Source organism: Heloderma suspectum, chromosome 5 (assembly GCF_057233095.1).
Source record: "Heloderma suspectum isolate Gila_16-S chromosome 5, 16-S_ref, whole genome shotgun sequence".
In the NCBI taxonomy this organism is placed as follows: Eukaryota; Metazoa; Chordata; class Lepidosauria; order Squamata; family Helodermatidae; genus Heloderma; species Heloderma suspectum.
The window spans coordinates 231,997,568-232,020,621 of record NC_139462.1 but is presented as its reverse complement, the minus strand read 5'-3'; the positions used below and the strand labels follow the sequence as shown (position 1 = coordinate 232,020,621).

At 52.7% G+C, this 23,054-nt stretch overlaps 2 protein-coding genes across 7 annotated transcripts in view; both read left to right on the top strand.

Moving 5' to 3' along the window:
• SMARCC1 (SWI/SNF related BAF chromatin remodeling complex subunit C1) overlaps positions 1–11,092 on the top strand; it is a 124,797-nt gene extending 113,705 nt beyond the window's left edge. For 2 of the 3 annotated variants that reach the window (XM_084859603.1, XM_084859606.1), the window contains exons 27-28: positions 7,012–7,197; positions 8,940–11,091. In XM_084859603.1, the coding sequence (XP_084715729.1) occupies positions 7,012–7,197; positions 8,940–9,028 (275 nt within the window). In that variant the 3' untranslated portion in view covers positions 9,029–11,091. Of the gene's footprint in view, positions 1–7,011; positions 7,198–8,939 lie in introns of all 3 variants that reach the window. The other variant, XM_084859605.1, reaches the window with a different exon arrangement.
• Positions 11,093–19,014: 7,922 nt separating this feature from the next.
• The window catches only part of CSPG5 (chondroitin sulfate proteoglycan 5), a 28,809-nt gene continuing 24,769 nt past the window's right edge, over positions 19,015–23,054 (top strand). For all 4 annotated transcript variants that reach the window (XM_084859601.1, XM_084859600.1, XM_084859599.1 and 1 more), the window contains exons 1-2: positions 19,015–19,271; positions 21,115–22,696. In XM_084859601.1, coding sequence (XP_084715727.1) covers positions 19,193–19,271; positions 21,115–22,696 — 1,661 coding nt within the window. In that variant the 5' untranslated portion in view covers positions 19,015–19,192. The remainder of the gene's footprint in view (positions 19,272–21,114; positions 22,697–23,054) is intronic.

Here is a 23,054-nt window from a genome sequence, read left to right as displayed (position 1 = left end):
AATCCTGACAAAAATATTTTATTTAGGAACCATAACTATTTGAAAGTAATCAGTGTGGTCATGGCATGTGCTTAGTCTGTTCTATGTCACAGCATCATTGGTCTTGCAAAATAATGTTACCTGCTGTGTTGTGTGTTCAGAAGAAGCTACAGCCTGAGCCTCCAGGACGTCGTGTCTGGTTGATCGTGGCCCAGAAAATACCCTCGCGGTGCATTTGAGGGGCAGGGGGGCAGTCGGACTTGGTGCCTCTCTGACCAGCAGAGAATGGCTTACCATGCTGGGGAAAAGTGATGGAAATGCACTCGGCAGGCGGAGCGGGAAGCTTGAGACTCAGTGCTAAATTAGCTGCTGTGCTTAATTATTCAGGGCCTGGCGCTGCGATTCGGTGGGTCTCCTGGGGAGGACGTGCTGCAGAAAGGGTAGATTCTGGAGCTTGGCTGGTGGTGTTAGACTTCCAGTCCTGCTTTGAGGGATCCATTCATAATTTGGGGCATGGGGGAGTGCAGCCATGTCCAATGGCGCTGTGTTTCCCTGCAGACAGGGCTCCTCTGTGGTTGCATGCCCTCCCTGCTCCAGCAGACACATTTGCGTTTGTATAGAGAGCTTCCTTTGTATCTAAGTGGATTATTACCACACACAGCACTACTTTTCGGCTCAACCTTAGAATATCACTGTTGGGTGGGGTGGATGGTTGGCAGCTAGCTGCTTTTCATCCTTTGAGGATCAGATTGGGGGGGGCAGTGTATTGGCTAAGCATGAGAGCTGTGAGCAAAAAGCCCCCAATTTCAACTCAGCTCAGCCATAAACTTGCAGGGTTACTTTAAATAAGTGACTAGCGCTCAGCTCCCCCGTCTGTAATATGAGAATGAGATTATCTCAGAGGAGAGTAAAGATTAAAGAAAGCATGTTTGTAAGTATTTTGCACACTGAAGAAAGCACTAAGTGGTTTGATGTAATATACATTTGTTTTTACGGTTGGTTTTTGTAATCTAGCGTGAGCTCGGGAAAGGCAGGATAGAAATGTTTTAAATAAATAAACTACGTGGACACCATCCTGAATGTTGGGGCTGGGCATGTGCTGATCCAGGAACGCTTGGAGACCTCCCAAGCCTTCTGCCCGGCCTCCTCCACTTCACAAAATGCAACCCGTGGCTGTTAACAGAGGGGAGCAGTCAGTAAACGTGTCAGGACAGTCCCCAAGGGCCTGTCCACACTCAGGCTTTCTGCCGAACCCAAAGACCACGTCTGTGTCATACCGCATATGCAAGAGTGTTGTTGTTCCGTATGTCTTCAGAGGCTGGGTAAGGAAAATTGCTAAATGTGGAAGGATTTTTCAGTAGCCTGCCTCTTGCAGTAGTGAGTCTTCCCACCTTACCTCCTGAAACATCTGCTGTTAGGGTTTTTTTTCCTTTTTCTTTAAGCTTTCCCTTCCCTTAGGTAGGTCACGCTTCACCGCTTTTTCTGCTTTAGCCTCTGTGAGTTTCAAGCTATATTTTTCGCTTCGTCCCCAAGAGCAATATTTGTTTTTTTGTCGTCCGTCCCCCCCCCCACCCCCCATCCTGCTGCCTGGAATGCCCAAATGCTTAATTCATGTTTTTAGTTGGGTTCTCCCCCGCCGGCTTGGATGGTCTCTGCTGTGTTATTTGTCAGGTTGAAAGCAGCTGTGATTGGAGAGTTTTCTGCGAGCATCTCTTGCCTTAACAGATCATCACGTCTCTGCTAAAAGAATAATGTTAGCAGGAAGGTGGGAAGCCATTTTGTTGGGCGCTGCCATGTAGGTTTGGAAATTGGCAGGCAGAAAATGGACACAGTCGCCAGTGAAATACAGCTCAGCTTTTCCCAGCTCAGGTTTGGGGCAGGGTAGTGCATCCCAAGCTTTTTGCTTACTCCCTTTCTCCTGGGGAGGGAGAGGGTAGAATAATGCCCTTAAATAGCACTTTCAGAGAATTCAAAGCACTTCACAGGCACCGAGTAATTCTTAAAACACCTGTAAGGTCAGTCAGTATTGTTTTCCCATACTTCACATGTGAGGCTGAGAGAAGTTTCTGGCCCCTGTGGTTGGAGCAATCACTTTGAAAATGTCCTGGTAGAAAAGTTAATACTCCTAGAAAAGGAAGCCTAAGTAATTATTAGGACTTCAAAGTCTCTGTATAAATAATTTTAAATAATTGACTCTAGGTTTTTTTTGTATTTGGAGGTAACAATTTCTGAATCAAGTGTATAGTACAATCAGTATTCTGGCACCTGCCAGGTTAATGCAGATTATGTGTGTCCAATGCTAAATTACCTGGAACGAATCTGTCAGTTTAGCAGAGGGAGAGCTGGGCCCCAATGGATGCCCTTAGAAGTTCTTGAGAAGAGAAATTGTGTAATCCAGACCTGAAACATTTACAGCTCCTTGGGGTGGGGATAAACAGCCAGGATGCTGAAGACAAACTGAAATCATGGACTGAAGCATTTTGGGGTTTGCCTGGAACAGCAGTTGGGAGTCAGAAAGCCATAGACCAGCATGGCCTGAGTTTTGTGTAACAGCCAGGACAGTTGCGCTCCCCCCATTCTCCTGGAGCGATAAATTACCCAGATGTTTCCCTGGGGCTGCTGTCAGGAACCAAGCCAAGGTGCCTGCCAATAACCTGAGTTACCACAATTCAGGCCATACCCTCATTTTAGCTCATTTTATATGGTCAGGCCATATTATGGTCAGGCCTCCTGTCCTAATACGTGACGTCCTGCATCTAAAGCCTTCACAAAAGGTGCCTCTTGAATGAAAGGAAGGAAGTTGCCTCAGTTGAATCTAAGGCGCAATTTGTACTGCTCATTCTCTGGTGGGAAGAGGACTGGAGAGAGGTTGTTTAACCCACGATTAACCCGTAGTGTCTGGGTTTGGACATCACAGAGCAACCTCCATTTGGAGGTTGGATATTTAAAGAGACAGCAGCATGCGCCACAGCAAATCATGGGTTCATTAACCCATGATTTGCCACCATTACATGCGAACCAGATCACAGTCTGCTCTGCAGGAAAGATGCAGGGACTCCCTTCTGTTGGAGCCTTCCTCCTTGAGCTGGCAACTGAAATTTCACAGGGGCGAATTCAGAGGCAATACAGCCTCTGATCTCTACTTACACCTAGGGTTATAGTCTCCACTCAGGTCTTTTTGAGATCAAGCAGGTCTCACGTAGGGTGTGGCATCTCCTGTGTATTGGACTTGTAACTGGACCACCCTATTAACCCCTGGCCTTGCCTAATTTCTTCACATTTTGACCTGGCTGGCTTGAATTCTGATGGGGTGCTGTGCCTGCATCAGGCTGGAAACCCCATGGGTTGGTGTGTCCTCTTGCTGCCAGCCCCGATCTGGCCTTGTGACTTTAACTCAGCTCTCATGAGAACGAGCTGGAGCAAGACAGGCAGGCAGATGCCAGCATCAGTTAATTTACCCTATGCGTGCCGACGGAGGGTGACACTTCACTGCATTTGCTGTCTGCTCTCCTGACACGGGGAGGGGAGTGAGCTAACCTGGGTAATTCCCACTGAACTTGATGGAAAAGGTTTCACGGGAAGTTTCTGCTGTGGCACAGGGTGACGTGCCCTGTGTTCACCCAGTCGGATAGTCTGGAATGTTGAGGGCATCAGTGATTCAGTAGCAAAAGCCGGGGGGGCGGGGGGGGCGCTCCCTGGGTCTCTGTTAGAGGAGGAAACGCTTGCCACATTCATCAGAGTGGAAGCCGTTTTTGCTTAGGTGAGTCTCTGCTCTTCACTGAGTTTCTGGTCAGCTGCTGCTGCTGCTCCTTAAGCAAATGACAGAAATGTCATAGCTGTGCACTGAAGAGCACCGGCGGGAGGCTGTGTGCTCCACGTGTGCGTGGATGGGCTTCGCAATCCGTCTCATCGCTGGTTGGGAAATCCTTCGGCGAAACTTTGCCCAGTCTGTGGGTAGAGATCTTCAGTCTGCCTTGCTGCACTAATGCCATAGTTTTGCTTATATCTTTGGCTGCCTCAAGACTCAAATAGTCTGCACAGCTAAAAATTCCAGTTGCTGAACCCTACTATGGAGAAGGGTGGGTGTGGGTGTATGTGTGTCTATATAGGCATAGCATAGCAGAATTCCAATTCCATTAACGGTAGCAGGAAGAAAACTGAATTGACAAAGGCTCCTGGGAAACCAGCCTACTCCCTTGAGTGGAGTGGGCTGCTAGGATTTGGAGCTCCTCAGTGAGGGGAAGATCTGTCTCTACTTCAGAAAGTTTGAGGGCTAGGCAGATGAAAGGCCACTGCTTTAGAGAAAAAGGTTGGTGGAGCTTGTAGGAGGCAACTTTCCCTAACAATAAAACCTCCTTAAGATTTATCTCACTTTTGTTAAATACCAAAAGTCAGCCAGTTGGGTGTGTTAATATGATTGCAAATGCCTAATCAAAAGGATGCCTTCAAAATAAAAACTTCTCCAGTCGATCAACAGAGAAGCAGGCCTTTAGTAACTGACGCCTTTCTCTGCCCTTTCTCCTGTTCTCAGGAGAATGATGCCCCCTTCTGCTTCTCCTCTTACCCACCATCACCACCCCAGTCCTTGGCACAGAACAAAATGGAACAAATTATATGAAGTATGTTCATAACTAAGAATTTGGGTTTCTCTTTGGTGGGATATGTGGCAAGCTGTCTAGAGTGCTGGGCAAGGAGTAGTTGGACTGATAAAATATGGCCATGCTGGCTGGAGATGATGGGAATTGCAGTCCAACACTTCTCGACAGTACCAGGTTGGGGAAGCTTGTCTTAGATAGAGGAAAGTTAGGAGCCCAGCTGGACCTTCTTAATCCCATTTGCTCATTTCAGCTGTGAGTCTTCATGCCTCCACCCCCAAACTAGTTTATGGGCTCTTCACACTCAGCTGTGAGCACTCCTACCTAAAGGGGACATTCAGTCCTTGGGATCTGTTCAGTTCACCTGGGGTTCTGGGGGGGCCCTGCCTAATTCGTAGTGAGGAAAATTCAGCTGCTGGGGAACTTGTGCTGTTGCACATATGAGGTATGGGAGCTTTCTCCCAAGCTTCCGGCTTTTATGTCTCTAGATAGGCTTGGTGTTTTAATGAGGAAAGCAAAAAGTGCTCGATGCTAACAAGATACTAATAAAACTGTCAAAGTAACAGGCCATAAGTGGGTGTTAGGATTGGCAGTCGATAACTTGGCACGCAGCACTCACCTCATCAGCTTAGCAAGGAATTTCCTTGGCTTCAGATCCCACCACGGCCTTAATGCATTTATAATAGGCATCCTTGGCTAGAAGAGACCAAAGTGCTCAGCGGGTGTGATGGTGAAGAAGTTCAACGTCTTGTTCTTCCCCTTGCCTCAGTCTTAATTACCTGGGGATAGCCAGGCTAAGGGCCCCCTTTCCGAGGAATCCTAGCTTACATTTATAAATACCTGCAGCCCATGTGAAATTAAAAATAATTGGGCTGTGGACCTGCCTCTCACACAGTGGTTTCATCAGAATCTCCTCACTGGGCAATTGTTGCCATAAGTAAAATGCCACTTCAGGCTGTACCTGAACAGCACATGGTGTGATTATTCATGAGCAATAGTTTTAAACCATTCCCACAATTACCTGGTGGAGGTTAGTGGCTCTTAGATAATAACTCCAGCCATTCCCCCTTGCTGCCCCTTATGCCTGGAACTCTCCCCCAAACTTCCCAGCGTTGCCACTTACCTACTTCAAAACCTGATTCTTTTGTGAAGGCTAGCTCCCTGCCCCTTAGTTGTCATTCCCCACTGAGCAGTGCCGGCTCCAGGTTTTTGAGGGTCCTTGGGCAGGACACCCTCCATGGGCCCCCTCCCTCTGTGAGTCTACTTTCTCACAGCCACTGTCACCAGCTGCTGTTTCTCTTCCTCCTCTTTCTCGTCATTGCTTCCACTTGCTTGCTTGGCAGGCAGAGCGCCAGGGAGCAAGCAGGCCACAGCATCTGCGGCTCCTCGCCCCCACCGGTGTTGTCTGGCCCAGACAAGAGGCAGGTGAACAAGCAGGCTGCCATGGTGAAGAGGAGGACCGACTCCAGGAGGCTCTTGTCAGTGGGCCCCTCCTGGGGCGTGGGCCCTCAGCAGGTACTTGACCATACCTGTCTTTGACTTCGGCCCTGCCACTGCGGCAAAGCTGAAGCGCCTGACAAGTGCATTTGCACACATTGGTACCTCGTTCTCCAGGTGTGCCCCCTCTCCCTCTTCTTTGTCTTCCCTTTGCATTGCAAGGTGTCTGGGCCCTAGAACGTTTTCGCTGATGTTCTCTGACGTGTACATTGATGATGCTATATTAATAATCTCAGACAAACAAAGCAGCTCTGACATGAACTCAGGTCTTCCTTCAGCACAATACCTAGAGCGCCTCTCTTCCTTTTGCATGGAAACTTTCCCCTCTCTCATGAGAAGAAGGTATTTGCTGCAGCTGCAGCACCAACAGGTCCCTATTTTCTGAGCACTTGTGCAGTTGGTGTTTCTCATCCATCTACAGCTGGGTGACGGTGTTACCTACCCAGTCTCAACCACGGAATATGAGCACAAGGCGTGACTGTGGATCCTCGGGGGAGTGGTGCGAGCAGGTGGGAATTACTGAGGAAGCCCAACCAGTCCTTCTGAGAGGGCTTTTGTTGACTGTCGGTAAGTGTGTGTAGAGACACCCCGATTGTGTTTTCAGTGCTGGAGGAGCCCAGCCGCTGCAGAAGATGCTTAGCTAGAACTGGATTGTGTACAGTTGCACAATGTGGGTGTCACGTTTGAGGTAGCTGGTGTATTCGTTTTTTGTTCCTTGAGTTTTTCTTCCTTTCCACTCTACTTTGCAGCCCCCTTCAAGGACTCTAGTGAATGCAGTTTTGTTGCCTAGAACTTATATAGATTCCCAAGGCTGTTCCATTACAGCAGCCTTCCCCAGCCTGGTGCCCTCCAGATGTGACGGACTGCAACTCCCATAATCCCCCAGCTGGCTCTGCATTACAGCCTTCCACCCAGTAATCACCATCTTTCCCTCCCACAGGTCAGATCCTTGGTCCAGGCTCCGTGATGCCCGGGCAGTCCGCACCAGGCCGGATAATGCCAGCTGGAGCAGCCAGCACTCTCTCCAGCAGCAGCAGCAGCAGCAGCGCTCCCCCATCTAGTGCAGCACCAATGGCAGGAAATATCATGGGACCCCGGGGACCCCTGGCTTCTCCAAATGGGTTGTGTAAGTGGAAGAGCCCACATGGGTTTCCTTACTGCAGGTCCCTCTCCAGTTCAGAGAGCCATTGTGCCTGTCTGATCTTGGAAATGCACAGCCTTCCTTTAAGTTATGAGGCCTTCCTTTTTAAAACATCCAGCAATCCCTCCCTGACCAGTAGGAGGCATCCTTTTCAAAAGTCCTCCTAGCATGTGGTGGCTTGAGACACTTCCTCTTTCGCCTTTTGTGAATTTGATTTGTAAAAGAACATGCTTTTACTTTAAAAGCCTCTTTCTCTCCCAGATGTACAGGCTGCCCTGTTCAGAGGGCAGCCTGTACATCTGGGTAATGCAGTCTCCTGGTCTTCTGACTTTACTAGGTGAGGATGTCTCCCCTGCCCCCCCGGATTGGCCCTGTCTTTTGGATATAAAGCATTCTTGTTTAGAGCTTTCCAGAGTCTCTTTCCTGCTGGCTTCTTTACACTTTTTATTTTGTTTCTCAGCTTTCTAGCTTTTTGATCTCCCTACAAAAAGCAGGACACACACAGAAATGAGTGTAGTTTTGGTTTGTTGGTTTGCTTTTGCTGAAGAAAACCTCAGAGCCTTGAAAGATCACATCCATAAGAACGTTTTGCTTGTCCTTAGTGGCTTCTAAGCATAGGTAGACTTCTTGCCTCAAGGGCCAAACATGTATCAGCAACCAGATCTGCTGTAACTAGTAGACTAGCCCAGCCAATGGCCATGATGGCTGGAGGGTGATGGGAGATGTAGTCCAACACATGGAGGGCACCAGGCTGGGGGAGGCTGGGCTAGAGTAGGAGTTACTTTGAGTGAAGAGTAGCCAGAAGAGAGGGTAGCTTTACAGCCCATCTTTTAATGAGTGGGAAGCCCTCACTAGCTGCTTTAAACTCCAGATAAGACTGAAGCTAAGCCTCGCTTACAGGACAATATACAAAAGGTCCAATAACCAGTTCACCGAGTCCTGATTTTCACTGAAGTGGTCAACATGTGCTGGGCTTGTACCACTTCAGTTTGCAGATGGAGGGGCTCTCTTGGTCCAACTGATCTCTCTCTGCTCACCTTCCCTCGTGTGTCTTGCCATGTTAGTCTGTAAGCCTGATGGCAGGCCTCTCTCTTTGTATTGATGTAAAGTGCTTTGGGAGACAGTAATTTTCTGAAAAGAAGGATAACAATACAGTTTACAATACAATAATAAACAATGTCCTTGGCCAATGCAGTCTTTGGGCAGAGGATCCCCCTAATTGTCCAAGGAGCAGTCTTGAGGATGCAGCTGGTTTTGTATATCCAGAATGTAAAGACTGCCCTCTGGACACCTGGCAGAGAGGAATTTCTAGTTCCTGTAAATTCCTTTTCTTCTGTATGTCCAAGAGCCACTTGCCCTCCCAGTGATGGATGTTGTGGCTTGTCTTCACTCGCATGCCTGTGTAGGAGAGGTGGGTGGGGCCCTGCAGGATGTTCCTTGCTTGCCTCCACGATTTATCATTAAGTTGGACAGCTTTGTCCGTTGATCAAACATTCGTGTTGATAAAGTTCAGCAAAAGAGGTACAGAGTTTTCCTGCTGTCCCAGTTCTGGACTGGGAGAGTGGCGGGGGCCTCTCAGCCAGAAAATTTGCCCCACATTCCAGCTGGGCTAGTGGTGGCGTCATCCCAGCTGAAAAGATGGCCCTTGGGACTCATCGTAGGACAGGAATACACAGTAAGTTTCAAGCTGCCTGTTCTAATTCTGTATTTAATATGTTCCTTTGCAGATCCGCCACCACCCCAGCAGGCGCCCCCTCCAGTGGATGGGGCAACTCCGCCTCCTGCCGGAGCACCAGCAGCTTCCACAGCTCCCTGAGTGGTCCAGCAACAAGGAACTTCACAAGCTGTGACAGTGGCAACCAAAAACATCGCTCCTCAGTTTCCTGCTCCTTCCTCTCCTGGCCTCTGTTCCCCTTGGTGCACACCCAGACTTGCAGCCCATGTAGTTTGGAGCCAGGTGCAGCAGCAACAGTTTGTGTCTCGCTTTCCTGCCAGGACCACACCAGAGCTGGCACTGCCTCATCTTGGTGCTTTGCGCTTTCAGTCTCTGGCTTCTTTCTGTTTCCCCACATGGTAGATTTGGCATAACTGGGAGCTGATTAGGGTTGGTTGGATCCCTTCAGTCTGTGAGGCTCAGCACCAAGATACTACAACTTGGTCACGAGAGTAGAAGGGCGGGGGGCAAAGGAAGACTTCAGCACCACCCTGGCCCAAGCATCCTGGTTAATGCGGACCAGAGTTGCTGCAGGTGGGCAATTATTCAGGAGGCTTGTGGAGCCCTAGGGTTGCTTTGCAAACTTATTAAAAGGAAATATTGATCTCGCCTGACAAGAGCCAGGAGCTGAATCAATTGGCAGAAGCCCGCTGCAGCGGTGTGAGTGTTTCCTGCTCCAGCCTTTTCAGTGGGAGGGGTGGTTGGTGCACCACATTATCTTCCTTCCCCCATCCCTGTTTTCTAAATAGGTCACTACAGTAGCCGCAGAAGAAATAAAACCCACTTCCTTTTCTCTCCTTTCTTGGAGCGTATATTGTGTTGTTCCTTTCGCTGTAGACAGCAGTGCTAAGTGCTAGGTTATGGGATCTTGTCGGAATGGCTGGGTGTGCAGCTATTAGAACTACCTCTTGCAAACAGCTGCGTGGGGAGCAGGTCCAGCAAACCGAGTGCTTGTTTCCTTTCTGTAACAGTCTGGATGGGAATTGGGAAACAACACTCCTGTCTTCCTTACTCGCTCACACACACTTCTCCCTGCGCCCCACAATCCCAGCATGCCTGTCTTTGACACATTCCAGCTATTCACTGGACTCTGGCAGGGATAACACTTGCGCTTGGATACTGTGGGGCGGGGGGGGTGAGGAGAGCCATCCATTTACGACTAGTACAGACCAGGTCCTGGATCACTGCACCCCTGCTCCTCGCCCAGGTCTTCAGCGTTCCCTCGGCATCCAGTTGCCAGTCTGTCTTCCCTCCGTTCAGCTTGCAAAGGAGTTCTCATATAAATGCGTGACTTCAACTTTGGTTGGGGCCGCCCTAGTGACTTCCCAGCCCTTTCTAGAAATGGATGGGGGGGGGGGAGATCCAGTGTGCAACTTCACTGCATCACCCCTCATTTGCTCACATATGGGGGGAAACAGGTCCTTCTTAATATGCCTGTATACGAAGAAGGGTTGTCTGTAGTAGTTATTTGCCTCAATCTTTGCAAGAGCAAAGGTTGCCCTGAAAACTGCACCACCTTCTCCCACAGGACCCCTCTCTGGGCTGCCTTTGCGCTCCAGATGCAAGGATTGCAAAAATCAGATGCTCAGGCAATCTAGAGATGAGGGCAATAGTTTTGTTCTGTCCCACCAGGTTTCCACTCAAACGTAGCCCTGTCGCTGAAGGCACCAAGGGCACAATATATTTCATCAGCTCATTCTTGGGCCAGGGGTGAATGGGGAGCCCCATGCCTTACGAATGGTCTGTCTCTGCCTTCCCCCCTCCCACCCCTCCCCAGAAGACACACTCAGAAAGGAAACTCTCCCACTTCCCTCCCGTCCCATCCCCATTGTCTTCGGAGCAGCATGGAATTGAGATTCTGAACATGGTCCTTTTAGACTAATAACCTCAGGTTGTTTTTAGCAAGATCCACTTCAAATGTCAGGGTTCTAAATAGAGAACTTGCCTTTTTTTACTCTGTTAACTGTGTCCTGCAGCATACCCTTGAATTGTTAACACGATTGGGTTTCTGTACACATGAAAAAGAAGAGGTGGGATATTTGTGGTTTTTTCTCCAATCTTGTCCTGTATTGGGGGGGGGGGGAGGGGGAGAGAGACATTTGTTCCTGCAGCACAGCCACTCAATTTTGTGAAATAAAAATGCGGGTGTTTTTTTTTTAACAACTAAATGTGTGGTCAGTGTATTTATTTGGAGATGAACAAGCAGGTTGGTTCTGATTCTGGGAATGAGTTGAAATGAATGACTGCACTCAACCCAAATGCTATCCCGCAGGACACAAGTCACCTATTCGTGTTGCGCAGTTCCTGTTCGTTTCAAGGCGTCTTGTGTAAGAGAACTTCTCGGTGGATTGTACCTCGTTCCCATCTACCTCCCTGTCAGGCACCGTTCATTACATGCTCAAAAGGGTTGCAGGGGAAGATCAGACAGTGGCCATGTCGTGTTGTGTTACTAGTAGAGGCAGGCAATGCCTGGGCTGTCCGTGCTTCTAATAAACCTGGCTTCAGAAAGAAAGAGGTCAGTGGGGCTGGGCACAAGAGGGGCTCTTGAGCTGTCCCAGCTTTGTTACTACTCACCCATCAGTTCTTTTACTTCCCATTTAAAACTTTTTCTCCTCTCTTGCATCTTACTGCAACCCCTGTGCTGTAGTATGGGGACCTAACACAGGAGGCGGGAGTTGGTAGCTCCTCTCCCCCGCCCCCCCATCTGTGAATGTGTTTTACGGAGAATAAGAGTAGCATCATTACTAAACTGGCTAAGGCTCTTCCCTCTTCTCATCTCTGCTTGAAACTTAATTTGGCTGCAGTCATTAAGATGCTGAGCACCTCGGCTCCCGGACGGAACTAATCCTTTGCTTTGAGAGACCAAGTCCTGGTGCCATGGACAATGAGCTGTTGAATGGGAGGGCAGGAGGAGGCAGCAAGTGGGGGTCTCTTCTGATTTGATATTCATGTCAGCCACTCAGGCTCTTGGCCACCCCAAGCCCAGCCCTTGCTCAGCTCTCTAGGAACAGCGCTGCCCATTGTCTGTGCCGCCATGTGCAATGCAACAAGCCTTCTTCACAATTGGGCTTCTTGCTACTGTGAGTCACCACTCCTAATTCACACAGCTTTTCAGCTGCTCAGCAATACCTCCATCAGAGAGCTTAGGAGGTTCAATACAAGAATGCTTTGTTGTCCAGGTAAACGCTCACATTAGGTTTAAGTGTACGTGATCTATCCAGCACCCCACTCAGAAAATTAAATAAGAGAATCATTTCAGTAGTAGAGGTGTTTGTAAAACACAAGACATCCTCTGGGGGTGCTTGGTTTAGGGACTACAACCGTAGAGAGAGGAGCCAGTGAGCCACACTGATGCATTCTCATCCCATTTTGATCCAAAATCTTTTTTCCACGGGGCCAGCTTTGGACACCAAAAGCACAGAGAAAAGTAGTGCTTGAAGATGGCCAACTTTGAAGCACCTCTTCATTTGGAGACTTGACAAAATCCAAGCCTGAGCATCTCAGAAACATTAAGATTAACGGGGGGGGGGGGGCTGCTGGCTGGGTAGTTGGATCGAAATACCCACTAGGGTTCCTGCTGGAAGGAGTTAGAAATGTACTGATTTTCCTCCTGTTTCAAAAACTCTTGGGAGATTCCCCATTGGCATGGTCTCGTATCCCCTCCCACCTTGAGAAGAAGCTAAAAATCCTGTCCCATCTTTCCAGCCAACTAATACCCATTTTTGCTACTTCTGATAAACCTACCTACCTCGCTCTTCTGGTGTTTCACCTGGATCTCAAGCCCACCTACCAGAAGGTGGAATAGCCACGTGTGGCATGGCAATATTAAAACTTGTGGCACCTTTAACAGTGGGAAGAGCCACCTGTTGCTTAGCCACACAGGAGTGAGCTGAGTGCTACTACATGCTTATGACTGCTCAAATCACATGCTGGCCTAATACCAGCCGTTTGGTTTTTGCTTCCCAGGTAGTGAAAATGATCAGCAGTAGGTTCGAGGCTAATAAAAGTGCTTCACACGACATGACACATAACTGCATTAGCATAGGTGGCTTTAAATCTTTTTACACAAATTCATTAAAGGCCTATCCATGACAACTAAATGGAGCTATTGTACTTTCCATAGACAGGACGACAGTGGCAGACTCTTACCTCCTGGAGGAGAAGGCTATCAATGGCTACTAGTCCTGATAGCTACGTGCTACCTCCAAGTACCAGAGGCATTAAGCCTATGTACACCAGTTGCTGGGGAAAATGGGTGGAAGGGTGCTGTGGCACTCATGTCCTGCTCGTGGGTTTCCTGTGGGCAGCTGGTTGGCCACTGTGTGAACAGAATGCTGGACTAGGTGGACCTTGGCCCGATCCAGCAGGGCTCTGATGCTCATACCTATCTTGTGAGCGTCCCAGAAGCAAAACAAAGTTGAACAAGATCAGCCTTCCCCAACCTGGTGCTCTCCAGGTGTGTTGGACTACATCTCCCAGCATCCCCATCCAACATGGCTGGCTGGGGATACTGGGGGATGTAGTCCAACACATGGAGGGCAACTGAACAACAACAAGGTGGGGGAAGGCTGGACAAGATGAACCTTTGTCCAACCCTGCATGGCAGTTTCTATGTCGTCGTGAAATTTGGGGAAGCTTGTTTTAGGGCATGGCTGGACATCGTACATTGATGTGCTCTGGGGGCTGTTTGCTGCCTCATACCAAGACAAGACTATTTGTCCATCCAGCTTAGTATTCCCTCTTTTGATTGGCAGCAGCTCTCCAGAGACTCAGGCCGAGAGAGGAGGGTCTTTTCCAACCCCTGCAACCTGACCCTTTGAACTGGGGATTCCAGGGATGTAGCCAGTGCTTTCTGCATGCAAAACGTGCTCTGCCACGGAGTGATGGGCCCCTCTGTATAGGAAAGGGAGAGCTTCTTCCCCAGATTTATTTAAGAAACGAGGGCATCCGCTCCCTTTGTCATGGTGGGGTGTGCTTTGTGGCTGCCTTTGCAAAGCGTGGGTCTGGGGTTCTCAGGGCAGGCTGTGTGTGTGTGTGTGTGCGTGTGCGCGCGCGCGTGCGCGGGGGAGGGCTTTATGGTGTGTTTCATGGTCTGTCTAAAGATGCTTTCTAGGGAACTATAATCAATAGTCCTCCCTTCTCAGCGAGGGTTCCTTCTCTTTCATGCACATACCCTTACCTCCTTTGCTTTCTTTGTGTAGCCTGTTTAGTAGATCACTTGCACCGTGATACCCTCACACCCTTTCGACAGGTGTTTTCTTTCTGCTTAGCCCCTAGGGACACAGGTTTAAAAAGCCAGGAATGAGTGTCAAGTTGAAGCTGTAGTGTTCTGCAATGATGGGCACGTTTTACAAACAGAATATCTCATGGATCCCTGTGCATGAGATCCCGGCTTATTCTCTTAAGCCGGAATAGCTTCCACTCCTGGTTACTGTATTTATGCTCCACCTTTCTTCTGTGGAACTCAAGGCAACCATGCACATGCAGGTCCCAGTAAGGACACCCGTCCAGGCACTGACCAGAGCCAAACCTGCTTAGCTTCAGCCCTGTATGCCTTCAGACCAGAGGCGGCTGTCTAGCGGGGGCAAGGGGGCAGTGGTCCCGGTCCCGCTTGTGGCAGAGCGATCCCCTGAACAGGCACTTTTGCTCCAACGCCCAGCATGCAGCTGCTGAGTTCCACACACTGTCTTCTGCCCTCCAGCAACCTCGGTAGACTACTGAGCAGCTGCCCTGTCTTCCACCCCGCCAGCCCCAGTGAGCACCAGCCATGCCCCGGTTCTCCCCATTCCTAATGGGGGCTGCTCTCTCTGCATCATGCACACATCAGACACGAGCAGCTGACTTACACTGTGTCAGACTCCTGGGCTATGTGGCCCAGAACTGTCTGCTCAAGAGTCCCAGTGGCCCTCTAAGAGGAGTTCACCCACCCCAGCCCTTCGGCTCCTTTTAACTGGAGATACCAGTGATGGAATTCGGGGTGCTCAAAGTAAGGCCTCCACCACTGGACTAAAAACTGCCGGCTCTTAACAAGGGGGAAGAATATTCTGCAGCTTCTGTCTTGTGTGCCAGACCCAGTGCTGGGCTAGGTGGACCTCTGGTCTAATCCAGCAGTGGGAGGTGATGCAGATGGGCAGAAGGAAAGCAGCTCCGAGCATCTGCTGGCCAAGCTAGGGCCTCTCTGCCTGTGATGGATGTAGCCCGCTCTGTAGAAGCGTGGCATTCCACAGCTGCCTCACCCAGCAGCCTTGGCTGCTGAGCAGTATAGGAATGTAATAAATGAACAAAATAATAATAAATTAAATACAGAAGAAATGGCGAAGGAGAGCCACCTGGCCCTTGAGCAGCCCAAGGTGCTTGGAGCCGTGCGAGAAGTTTGCGGCCAGAGCAGGGGCCGAAAATCAAAAGTGTTGCTGGGCTCGGGTTTCAACTAGCTGTTTAATAATCGAGGAGGATCCACTCTGGCAAGGGTCCGGAAGGCTCCCAGGGGATCGGCCTCCAAGCGAGGAAGAGAGGCTGCTGAGCCAGAGAAATGGCATGAGCGCGCAGGCGAGGCTGGCCCTGAGTGCCTGGCACTCGCAGCAACATATGAAAACCCTCCCCTCTGCCCTTCAGCTGCACCCGACCTTGGAACTGCTGGCAGCTGAAACTCTTCCTCTTCCCTCTTGGGTTGGCTGGGACTCCACAGGATATCCCTGCCCTTGTACAGCCTGCTTTCCCTCCTCCATTGGGAGACATGATGGAGGGGCAGAGAATTATGCCAGATGCGGAGGAAGTGGAGAGGGAGGCACTGCTCCCCTAATGCCAGAGCCCAGCAGGAGCCACCCCACGAAGCGGATTGGAAGGGGAATAGAGCTGCTCCTGCTGCTCCATGAGGCTAGTGCTTGTCTTGAGCCTGATGGGCCTGGTGCTGACCAAAGGCCTGTCAGTCTCCCTGAACATAAGCAGAGCCCTGCTGGATCAAACCAAGGTCCATCTCGTCCAGCATTCTGTTCAGACAGAGCCCACAAGAAACCCACAAGCAGGACGCGAGTGCAACAGCACCCTCCCGCCCAGGTTCCCCAGCAACTGGTGTACACAGGCGCACTGCCTCTGGTACTGGAGGGAGCACAGAGCCATCAGGACTAGTAGCCATCGATAGCCTCCTCCTCCAGGGATTTGTCCAATCCCCTTTAAAAGCCATCCAAATTGTAGTCATCATCACATCTTGTGGTAGCAAATTCCATAGTTTAACTATGTGCTGTGTGAAGAAGTATTTCCTTTTATCTGTCCTGAATCAGCTTCATGGGATGACCCCATTGGGTTCTAGTATTACCAGAGATGGAGAAAAATGTCTCCCTCTCCACTTTCTCTGCACGATGCATAATTTTGAACATCTTTATCATGTTTCTCCTCACTCACCTTTTTTCTAAGCTAAACAGTCCCAGATGTTGTAACCTTTTCTCATAGGGGAGTTGGAGTTGCTCCAGCCTGTTGATCATGTTAGATGCCCTTTTCTGTACTTTTTCCCATTCTACAATATCCTTTATTCAGTGTGGTGACCAGAACTGTACACAGCATTCCAAGTGTGGTCGCACCAAAGAGTTGTATGAGGGAAGTATGATCTTGGCCATTTTATTTTCAATTCCTTTCTTCATTATGACTAACATGGAATTAGTCTTTTTGCCTGCATCACTCCAGGTTTTCCTGTGGCAGCCTTCCCCAACCTGGGGCCCTCCAGATGGGTTGGGCTAACACATCTGGAGGGCCTCAGGTTGGGGAAAGCTGTCCTACAGCATTAAAGTCTGCCCTTCAATGGTCAAGTCCACCTCTCCCAAGTTGGGAGGAGGAGAATTCTGTCCCGCACCACACTGCCTCTTGGGTAGAAACTTTCAGCAGCTAGGAAGGCAGGACGGGGGGGGGGGGGGGCTGACAGGGGTGTGAAGGCGGAGCTTACGGTGCGTAGCTGTATTGGGGCACATTTTCTTGTGCATTTATGCTGCAAAGAATAACTTTTGCTTTTGGAGGGATAAAACTTGTGGGCCCGCATTCCCGCCCTACCATGCCAACAGCCTCCCCCCCCCTCCCCAATCAGCACTGCAACCCCTCATTCTGGTCTGCTCCACTCTGGATGCAGGAACAAGAGCCAGTTGGAGCAACCCAGCAATGAATCACAGATGAGTGCTTGCCCAGCAGGGGCAGCAAGAACCCATATGAACGCTGTTGGCTGGGCAGCCGGCCTTGCTGAGGGAGGATGGAGGGAATCTGGCTGTCCCAGATTCACGGAAAATAATCATCCTGACCTGTCTTCTGTATTCGGGCAAAACACACACAGCAGAGAGCTGCTCATGTGGCGGAAGCAGGCAGTGGAGGCTGGGCGGTGCAAAGCTAGCACCTGCATCGCGGGCATGTGGCTGTGACACACGCTCCCACGGCACAAGGGTCAGGCTGCGCGCCATGTCCACACGCAACCAAAACGGAAATCAGAAGGGAAGGGAGGCTTCCTGGCGCATCTCGAACCGGCGTGTTGTTCATGAGCAACCGTTGGATCTATATAATGTTCTTTGCGTGGAAATGCTACATAGCACTAGGCCCTGTGGAGCACAGAGCACCGGGAATGATGGCGTTGCAGCTCTGTATGCATTGCTTGGCCCAGGTGTTCTAACACTGCTGTCGGTCTCACTTGAAACAGCTCTACATGTTTCCTTGCTCCTGTTCCAAGTGAACCAACTGCTGCGCCCCACTGGCACACTCCCTTTCGTGTATTATGGGACTCCTGCAGCACGACCCCAGGCCTGTTGACTCAGGAGTAGGTCCTGTTCCCACTAATCTCCATCAGGCTTACTCCCTAGTGCAGCCTTCCCCTCCAGATCCGTTAGACTACAACTCCCAGAATCCCTCAGTCAGGATACTGGGAGTTGCATCCAACACATCTGGAGGGCACCAGATTGGGAAAGGCTATGCTAGTGCAAGACTCTCCAAAAGACCTCCACTGATCTTGCTCCAAAGCTTTATTCCACGCCCTGGGCCTGATCCAAGAGGGAGATTCTTAGCCCATCCTGTCTGTGTCCTCTTACCCTTAGCCCTCTTACCCTAGGGAGGAATCAACACCTCTGCTCAAGAATGGGCCTGCTCTGGAAACCACCTCTGCTTGCCCGGTGATTGCTTTTTAGCCAGGCCCCTATTTTGAATTGGGCCTGGGATGAAAGACAGGCAACTTTGGCTCCAGCCAAGGCCTCGCTCCCAGATCAGCGAAGGCAAAGGGCTCCGAAATCCCCTCCCACCCTGTGCTTGGAGGCCGTTGTAGACTATTCCCCTGTGGCTATTCATCTGCTCTGCTGGTGCTGCTCACACAGAGGTGGGAAGAGAGCCCTTTGCCTCCATCTCTGACTGAGAGAGCGGGAGGGTCCATCGGAGGAGGAAAGGTCTGCCAAAGCATCTCCTGCCAAAGCAACTCTCAGCTCTCACTCTCTCTCGCCCACCCATTCCATGAAGGGCCTCTAACATGAAGCAGCCTCGCCCTACCTGGAGGCACTTCGGTGTGGTGCAGTGGTGAGAGTGCTGGACTGGGACTCAGGAGATCTGGGTTCTAGTCCCCATTTGGCCATGAAGCTCACTGGGGGCTTTAGGCCAGTCCCCGACTCTCAGCCTCACCCCCCTCACAGGGTTGTTGTGATGATGAAAATGGAGAGGAGGGGGACCGTGTAAGCCAACAAGAGGGGAAAAAGGCTGGAGCTTCGGCTGTTGGGCGGAATAGGAATGTAATACATAAATATGAATGGAACAAATACATGAACGTGTCGGACTACAGCCCCCATCATCCTCAGCCAGGCCATGCTGGCTGAGGATGGTGGGTTCTGCAGTCCAGCACATCTGGTGCGACCCCGGGTTGGGGGAGGCTGCTGCCCAGGTCTGGGCCGCTCCATCCCACCTGTCCACCCGAGATGCCCCCCCGGCTCACACGCATCTCCCCCTCTGCAAGCGCGATCCCTCCCCGACGCGCCTCCCCGCCCCCGCCCGCCCCCGTCCCCGCCCCCTGGCTCGGCGGCGGCGAGAGCGCGGAGGCGGGGAGGGAGGCGGGCGGGGAGGCGGGCGCTGCTGCTGCGGGCGGCGGCGGCGGCGGCGGGCAGGGCGATGGGCGGCGGGCGGCGGGGCGCGGAGCCGGCGCGGGCCTGAGGCGGGGGCGCGCCATGCCGCGGGGCTGCCGCCGGCGCTGAGCAGCGCAGCCGGGCGAGCGCCTTCGGCCGAGGCGGCGGGACGCGGCGCGGGGCCGCCGCCGACGGCGCAGTGATGGGGCGCCCGCTCGCCGCCGCCCCGCGGGCCCCCGCCGCCGCCGCCCTGCTGCTGGCCCTGGCGGCGCTCCTGGCGGGTAAGCGGCGCGCGCGGCGGGCCGCCCGCGGCTCCTCCCGCTGCCCTCCTTCCGGGCACACGGCCGGGCAGGGGCCGCGCGCCTCCGCCCGGCCCGGGGCGCTGCCGGCCTCGCAGAAACGAGCAGTCCGGCCGGGCGGGGCGGGGCGGGGCGGCACCCGCGCGGCGGACCGACGCTTTCGGGGGGGCTTCGCGGAAGCGGAGGGGCGGGGAAGGTTCTTCCCTCCAGACCCAGCTGGGCAGGGGCAGAGGCAGACAGCCCTGCAAAAGCGGGGGGGGGGGGCTGAGGAAATTGGGCGGGGAGGGAGCCCCTTCCCCGCGAATTTTTCCCTTTTCTCTCCCCCCCAGCCCCTTGTAGGGCGAACCCCCTGTAAGGGGGGACATGATGGGAGCGTTTTGAGGCGGCGTAGTTGTCATGCAAGACACGTGTTACAAAATCCACACGCTCGCCTCTCTCGCCCCCACCCCGGGCTATTTTCTCTCTCTTGGGGGGACGGGACAGAATCGCAGTGAAATGCGGGATCAAACCGGAGCGCTCCTGGCGATTCCGTTGCAGGCGGACCAGAGGCGTGGCAGGGGCGCAGGGCATAGACACCCTCCGCCTTTCTTTGCCTCTTCCTCCATCAATGGACCAACATTTTTTTTAGAGGGATCCTTTTATTTGATTGAATTACAACAGATGATGGCAGAAAATGTCTGTATAGTTCCTGTAAAGTCCCCTCAGGCGCTTTTGGGGAGGGACAGAAGGAATTAATCTGGCCGCTGCTGTCAGGTTCAGATGTGTAAATCTATAGATTTTAAGGTCACAGGGCCACTAAAACCAGCTACTCCAGCCTTACGCACCGGGGATGATATAATGTACGGTTTTTGCTGTAACAGGCTTGCTGGATCCGACCAAGGTCCATCCAGCCCAGGATCCAGCAATGGTCACGCAGGTGCCCCTTTAGGGACTCTCGAACTGGGCACAGAGCTGATGGCTGTTCTCTGGGATGACTGGATCAGCCTAGGTTTGGCTGCAGTCCTCTTTTTGCAGGCACACACCCCAGTCACATCAGCAGCGCATCGACTTGTTCCTTCAGCGCCTTGTGCCCAGCCCCCCGCCCACTTTTTTAGGGGGGCGAAGGTGGTTTTCCCAACTCACCCCAAAACCTTCTTTCCTTCTTTTCTCTTGGAATTTATCTCACTCCAATCCCTTCGCTTTGTCTGAAGCCCTGGAAACGATCTTTCCCTGAGAAGCCAACATCAAAATGCTGGGGGAGGGGGTGTGCAAGAGAACTCCCACCACCACCACCACCCTCGCCCAAGGATTTCTCCCTGACCGTGAAAATGGTGCCTTCCTTGGGGGGGCTTGGAGATGCTGTGCTAGCAGAGGAAACTGGAACCACAAAGGGAAGTTTCCCATATTTACACCTCAGTCACTACAACGAGGCCCCCTCTCTGCCTCGCAGCCCGGTGCCTCCCAGTGGTTAATTCTGCTCTACTACACTTGAAATGAGGGGGATGGAGAAAAAGATGAATCAGAGAGTGAGAATGTGTGGGAACGGACTGGGGGCTGAGGCAGGTGCTATTTTTGCCATGGATGCTGTGGCAAGGAAGGAAGGAAGGAAGCCTTCTTTTCCCCCCTGATTGGGAAAACCCCACTGGGCTCGAAGTGTCACTGAGATTGTCGGGGGGGTGTTTCAGGTTTGGGAAAGCAGAGGGGTGTCATGGGATGACTGGCGGGTGTGAGTGAACGAGAGGATGGGGCCCTGGCAATGCACCTGTAGGGATGAGGGCACCTCCGTGCTGTGCTGCCCACATCCCAGGAGTCACATCTCTGCTTTTCTCTTCTTTCTTCCCTCCAGCCTCGGAACAACACCCGAAAGCCCCAAACACCACAGACATCCAAGGAGCTGCCTGGAAGGGCAGCCGGCCGCCGGCCACTGTAAACAGAGAGCAGTCGGGGAAGGACCGTCCCGCACCTCCGAAGAGTGGTGCTTGGCCAGGGGGAAATGCCTCTGCAGCTGAGGCCTCTTCGCAGGCAGCTGGAGCAAAGGCATCCCATCTCAAGCCACCTGCTGTTCTCCCTGGCGGTGGTGGCGGAGGTGGAGGGGACGTTGCTGGCACTTCTGATGCCCCAGCCGCCAGCAGCCCCCCTGGGGCAGGCATCTCCAGGAGGTACTTTTCTGGGGAGCTTGACGAAGAGGAGAACAAGTCGGGCCTCTGTTTGGGCTGCCCAGGAGGGACAGAGCAGGATAGCGCTCAGCCCTGGGAGCCTTGGCTGGGTCGACCCCACGATGATGCCAAGGGGCCCATGGAAGCACTGTCTGCGGTCATGGGCTTTGCTCAGCCAGTCCAGGGACAGGACGGGACCTGGAAGTTCTTTGACCCGAAGGGCATCCCGGGGAGCCCGTCCCCCATCCCAGAAAGCCAAGAGGAAGCCGGGAGTGGGGACCAGCATGCCAAGACCTCCCCGGGCCAGGGAGGTTTTGCCGAATGGACCACGGTCCCCCCCTCCCTTCCACTGACAACAGAAACCAGCTCAACCCTGGGACAAGGCCTCAGCCACGATTCTGCCGAGACAGACCTTCTGCTTGACCCGTCTGGGGTTGCAGGGCTACCGGCTCCCACGGCGAGCAGCCCCATCCAGACATCAAGCAAGGCAGGACAGGTTCTGGACCAAAACCCGGCCCCAAAGGAGGAGCCTCTGGAGTTGTGGGTGGATTCCTCCAGCAGCACACTGGCTGAGGGGACACAAGGCCTCACTGACCAGACCTGGCACGATGTACCGACACCCGAGTCGGCGGCCACGCCTCCGGGCAAGGCCGCCCAGAGCCCCAAGCCTTCCTCAGACCCCTTGGCCTCTGAGATCATCGACATTGATTACTATGACCTGTTTGATGGGGAGGGCCTGGGGGGGCCCGGTCCAGACTCCACTAGGAGGAAGCCTTCGGATGACAAAGGGATGCCGTGGTCTCTCCACGACCTCTATGACGACTTCACACCCTTCGACGAGTCCGATTTCTACCCCACCACCTCCTTCTATGCAGATGGGGATGAGGAGGACCTGGAGGAGGAGGAGGAGGAGGAGGAGGAGGAGGAAGATGGGGGCGGCGGGTTGGCCAGGGACCTGGTGGACGAGAATGACTACCGGATCCCCACTCTGGCTACCCCCAGAATCCAGACCGTGGTTCAGGAAGCAGAGCCCACCAGCCGCCGCTACCTTATCCCACCGTTCATCATCTCCGGGGGGAGCGGTGTGGCCACCCCCAGGCCCCGTCCGGCGGAACCAGGCAGGGACTCGAGCAGCGTCGAGAATGGCACCGAGTGCCGGAGTGGGTACGTGCGACACAACGCCTCCTGCAGATCTGTGTGCGAGACCTTCCCCAGCTACTGCCACAACGGGGGACAGTGCTACTTGGTGGAGAATTTGGGAGCCTTCTGCAGGTGAGCAGCTCCCTTGAAGTGGGGTGCATGGGGGGTCTTCCCTGGCATGGGAGAGGGGAGCGGCAAGAAAGGTTGGAGCAGGGATGGGCCACGCCCACCCGCGCTCAGGTTTTGGAGGGTGGCAGATGCCTACGGCATGCTGCAGAGTGAGGATGGTCTAAGCCTGAGGTGATCGGAGTGGATTGTGCTGTTCAGGGCCGGCCCCACCATTAGGTAAAGTGAGCTGGATGCCTCAGGCAGAAGATGCTGGGAGGTGGCAGCAAAGTGTTGGAGGAGGGATCTGCGCCCCATGAAGCCTGCGTTGTGCCCCCTAAGCTGGTCTGCTGCCCTCAGGTAGGGTGGAGGATGCTGTGCCATT